We start from the raw sequence: 5,621 nt of genomic DNA, 5'->3' as shown, positions 1-5,621 counted from the left end.
ACTCAAAGAAGACCACACTAAGACACATCATAATTAAAATTCAACAGGTTAAAGAGATAACAATCTTAAAAGCAGCAAGAGAAAAGCAGTTACTTACCTACAAGGGAACTCCCATAAGACTCTCGGCTGATTTCTCAACAGAAACTTTGCGTACCAAAAGAATTGGCAAGAAATATTTAGAGTGATGAAAAGCAAGGACCTGTAACCAAGATTACTCTGCCCAGCAAAGCTATTATTTAGAGTTGAAGGACATATAAACAGCTTCCAGGGACAGAAAAAGATAAAAGCGTCACCAACACCAAACCAATATTACATGAAGTGTTAAAGGGAGAAGAAGAAGAAAAAGAAGAAGAATGGACTAAAAATATGAACAAAAAATGTCAATAAATACATACCTATCAACAATTGAATTTTAAAAAAATAAACACACTAAATAAAGGCAAAGCAGAACAGAAGCAAACTCATAAAAGAGAACATTTTGATGGTTGTCAGACAGGAGGTGGGTAGGACAGTTTGATTAAAAAGGTGAAGGAATACAGAAGTACAAATTGGTAGTAACAGAATAGTCATGGAGATGTAGACTATAGCAAGGGGAATATGGTCAATAATCCTATATAATAAAAGCCTAATATGCAAATTGTCCTCTTGGGTGGTGGTTCCACTGAGAGTTCCACCTGGAGTTCATGAGGAGTTCCACCGCTTGCAATGACATGTGCTGACCACCAGTGGGCGGCATGGCACACGGCAGGTGTCCGCTACAGGGCACTGGCAGCAGGCGACAGTGGAGGCGCTGCTGGCCCCAATGTGCCCCAACAAGAGCAGGACCATGAAGGGATGGTAGAGCAGGTAAAGGGGCAGCACCAGGTCAAGGTGGATACCAACAGGGATCTGATCGCCCCACAGACAGCGACCAGCTGCAGTGGTGGGGGGCAGGGCTTCCTGGGTCCCAGGCACTGAAGGAGCTGGGCAGAGGACCCAGCACCAATCAATCACCCTGCAGGTGGGATTATAAAGCAGCTGAGGGGGGCATCCCCAGGCCAAGGCAGGGTGCCATGTGGGGTTACGGGGCTGCAAAAATGGGGTCACGATCTGGGGCTGTGAGCTGGAGCCACCCCTAGGAACCTCACCCATGCACAAATTTGTCCACTGGGTCTCTACTATTCTAATAACAATGAATGCATTTTATCAGATGGGGGTGAGATTTATCAATATAATCACTTAGTAATTTTTATAAGTTCTAATCAATGGGGTGTACTCCTAAAACTAATATATAATACTAGAGGCCCAGTGCACGCATTTGTGCATGGATGGGGTCCATCTGACCTTGCCTGATCAGGGCCGATCAGGCCAAACCAGCTGGTGGGGAGGGGCCACGGGTCGTTGGCCAGCCTGCCCAGCCCTCTTTTCAAACTCCTGGTCAAACTCCCAGTCCAGGGGACAATTTGCACATTATTATTTTATTATATAGGATTATATAGGATTGTATGATAACTATATTGAACAATAAAAAATATTTTAAAAAATAATAAAAACAAAAGGAAATTGAAAAGAAAAACTTCATATTAATATTTACATCAAGTCAAAAAATATAAAGACTCCCTCTCAAACATGACATATGTTCACCTTTTGTTTTCTATATTTATTGTGAAATTGTTTACACATGTTCATGTAATTAAAAAACAGTATAATTAAAACCTATGTATCATTCATCTAGGTTCAAAAGGTGTTATTTTATTCCCAATCACTATTTTTTGTACACCCACAATCTCACACTGCCTTACTATTTCTTTTTTCTTAATATGCATATATAGATTTTTAGAGATAGAAGAAGGAAGAGGGAGAGAGATATAGAAACCTCTATGACAGAGAAACATGGATAGATTATCTCCTGCATGCCCCATACTGGGGATAGACCCCAAATCCCAGGCGTGTTCCCTGACCAGAAATTGAACCAGTGACCACAGTCAACCAACTCAGCCATATGGGCTGGGTTCCCTTAAAATTTCTTAAAGGCAAATGTATGCAGTATTCTGAGTCAGGTCTTAAACAAAACACTACTCCATTTAAAACTAGTCTTTTTCTTCCTCCTCCACCTTGGCCTGCTCATAAGCCCCAAACCTGTCTCTACTCCTCTTTTTATTTTCTCTTTCAGTGTGTTCCTCTAATATGAGCCTGCCAGAGAACAGATTCAAAGCCAATGTTGAACACCCAGCTCAGAGGGAACAGTGATGCTTCCTGCCCGTCCTATTTTGCTCTCACCAATGGCTGTGTGTGGTGGCTCCATAATGGCTGTGAGTGAGGCCCTGGTGTGTGTGAGGAACACTCTCCTGCCACTCTGGCTGGGAGTGATTCTGTTCCCATATGGATGGTTCTTGATTGTGCACGCCCAACGCCAAGGTCCCCCAGAAGTGGTGATTCCCTTGAAGGTAACAGGCACTGGCTTTGGCATGAAGACTAAAGACTGGCTCTCTTACAGAATGCATTTTGGGGGTCAGAATCAGGTCATACACATGAAGGTCAATAAGCATTTTCTATCTAGACATTTCCCAGTGTTTACCTACTCGGACCAGGGCGCTCTCCTTGAGGACCAGCCTTATATCCAGAATGACTGCTACTACCATGGTTACGTGGAGGGGGACCCAGAATCCCTGGTTGCCCTCAGTACCTGTTTGGGAGGTTTTCAAGGAATATTACAGACAAATGACATTGTTTATGAAATAGAGCCCAAGAGACTTTCTACCACATTTGAACATCTTTTATTTAGAATGAAGAGTGAAGAGACACAATTGCCACCCATGAAATGTGGATTAACAGATGAAGAAATAGCAAGACAATTGAAATTTCAGGAGAGTGCTAATTTCACTTTGATGCAGAGTGGGTATGAAGGCTGGTGGACACACCACCGGCTTCTTGAACTGGCAGTGGTGGTGGACCACAGTCGCTATCTTCATCACCGAAGTAACACCACAGCAGTGCAGTATGAAGTATTAAGTGTAGTCAATGGAGCACATAAGTTTTTAAAGTCATTGGATGTTGATGTGGTTTTAATGGGACTTGAGGTCTGGACTGAAAAAAAACCCATTTCAATAAAAAAAAGTGGTCTTGTAGAAGCATTTTGCAATTGGAAGAAAGCTAGCTTTAATAAGCGCATTCCCCATGATGTTGCACACCTTTTTGTAAAGCAAGGCTATGGCATTGATTTTGGCTTATCCTTTGTTGGAACAGTATGTAACTATAATTATAACTGTGGAGTTGATAGTTTCAGGTATGATAATGTGCATTCTTCTGCATATACTGTGGCACATGAGATTGGTCATAATTTGGGTATGCCTCATGATGACAAAACTTGTACATGTGGACATAAACGATGCATAATGTATGCATATCCAACAAGTGCAACTAGATTCAGCAACTGCAGTTATGCCAGCTTCATGAACAAGATTGCAAGTCAAAATTGTTTGTACTTTCCATCAAATACTGGGAAAATCTTCACACTTCCACGGTGTGGGAACAGTGTGGTTGAAGAAGGAGAAGAGTGTGACTGTGGCGATTTACATTTGTGTATGAAAGATCCGTGCTGTGAGTCCAACTGCACTCTCAGCGCTGGGGCTGCTTGTGCTTCTGGGCTTTGTTGCAAACACTGCCAGATCCTGCCCACAGGCGAAGTTTGTAGACAAGAGGAAAATGACTGTGATCTCCCAGAGTGGTGCAATGGGACATCCCACCATTGTCCAGAGGATGTGTACTTGCAGAATGGGATGCCATGCAAGGGCGGTGGCTACTGCTATGAAAAGAGATGCAATATCCGTGAAGTGCAGTGTAGGAACATTTTTGGCAAAGAGGCCAAGAGTGCAAATCAGAGTTGTTACACAGAAATTAACACCCGAGGTGACCGTTTTGGGAACTGTGGTTTAATGAACGGTGCGTACATAAAATGTAGCACCTTAGATACCTTGTGCGGAAGGATTCAGTGTGATAACGTGATACAAATTCCCCTTCTAAGGGATCATTCCACTGTGCATTGGACTCACATCAATGGCGCCACCTGCTGGGGTACCGACTACCACTTCGGAATGACAGATCCTGACATTGGTGATGTGAAAGATGGGACAGCGTGTGGGCCAGAACATGTCTGCGTCAAAAGGAGGTGTTATCATAGGGCACATCTGACATTTTTTTGTTCACCTAAGACCTGCAATCTGAGAGGAGTCTGCAACAACAGACAGCACTGCCATTGCAACTCGGAGTGGGACCCTCCCAAATGCCTGAAAAGAGGCAGTGGAGGTAGTGTTGATAGTGGGCCACCCCCTCGGTATAAAAGGAAGAAAATGAGGCAAAAAACCAATTCCCTGATACTACTTTGGTACATTATTTTTATTATGTTGTTATGCTGCTTAGTTTTGTGTTTTCTGGCACACAAAAGAAGAGATAAGAGAAAAGAGCCTAATGTGTCACCTACACATGAGTATGAAGAACAAAATGTCAAGGCTTTACCTACAGAAAAAGAGCAAGATGTTCCAATTTCATCTAAGGAAGAACAGTGAAATGTTCTACTGCATTTTAGAAAAAAAAGCAACAATTTATAATTTCAAAAATGAAGTCCGGTCTTTTCCAATTTTCAATGTACTAAATTTTAGTCTCCTGGGTGCAGAATTGGTAGAATGTGTCACAGAACATTGGCATAATGCCTGAATAATTTTATTATTTGGGATCATAAAACATTGTCCATGAAACAATTAGGAAAATACCCTAAATCCTAGATTATTACTGTTTTTCATTATTTTAAATAGGTAGTATTTAATTGTTCATGAAATTATTTTCTATGTGTTTCCTGAGAAAAGGTACAGCTAATGGATAATGTCCATTTGTCTCAATTCTAACCATCCTTCCCATTTGTACTCTGCTTTGTCACACAGGGAATGCAAACATAGAAATTGCATTTCTTCTTTGCCAGTCCTCTCATTATCAGTTTCTGCAATAGGTGACAACTAGAGGGAGACTGGAAATGTCAGAAATTTTTGATTATTATTTATTCCAGTCATGACTAATAAACAAGGCTAGTCATTACAAAGATTGTAACTTACAGCCTGCACATTATTGCTATAAATACTACAGGGGAGCAAAAATGTACATTTACCATCATGAGTAAGCAAAAACATAGTTTTGTGGTTTTTTAATTTAAATTCTTTATTGCTTAAAGTATTTCATAAGTCTTCTTTTTCCCCACAAACCTCTCCCCGGCTGCTCACACCCCCAGCACGTGCCCTCACCTCCCTTCTGTCATTGGTTATGTTCCTATGCATGCATACAAGTCCTTTGGTTGATCTCTTATCACCCTCCACCAACCATCCCCTGATTCCCCTGTGAAGTTTGATGCCTGTTCAATGCTTCTCTGTCCCTGGCTCAATATCTGTTCATCAGTTTATGTTGCTCATTATATCCCACAAATGAGTGAGATCAAATGATATTTGTTTTTCTCCTACTGGCTTATTTCCCTTAGCATAATGCTCTCCAGGTCCATCTATGCTATTACAAAGAGTAAGAACTCCCTCTTCTTTACCACAGAATATTATGCCATGGTGTAGATGTACCTCAGTTTTCTAATCCACTCATCTGCTGAT

At 41.6% G+C, this 5,621-nt stretch overlaps 1 protein-coding gene across 1 annotated transcript; it reads left to right on the top strand.

Annotated features, from left to right (window-relative positions):
• Positions 1–2,228: 2,228 nt before the first annotated feature.
• Positions 2,229–4,544, top strand: LOC308520225 (disintegrin and metalloproteinase domain-containing protein 20-like; the record flags this gene model as incomplete). The annotated part of the gene is made up of 1 exon (XM_081092750.1): positions 2,229–4,544. The coding sequence occupies one exon, from the start codon at positions 2,229–2,231 to the stop codon at positions 4,542–4,544; it is 2,316 nt and encodes a 771-aa protein (XP_080948876.1).
• Between the last annotated feature and the right edge of the window lie 1,077 nt (positions 4,545–5,621).

Source organism: Myotis nattereri, assembly GCF_964212035.1.
Source record: "Myotis nattereri genome assembly, chromosome: 5".
NCBI lineage: Eukaryota > Metazoa > Chordata > Mammalia > Chiroptera > Vespertilionidae > Myotis > Myotis nattereri.
Note: the sequence above shows the minus strand (reverse complement) of the source record. Positions and strands in the feature narration are given on the sequence as shown.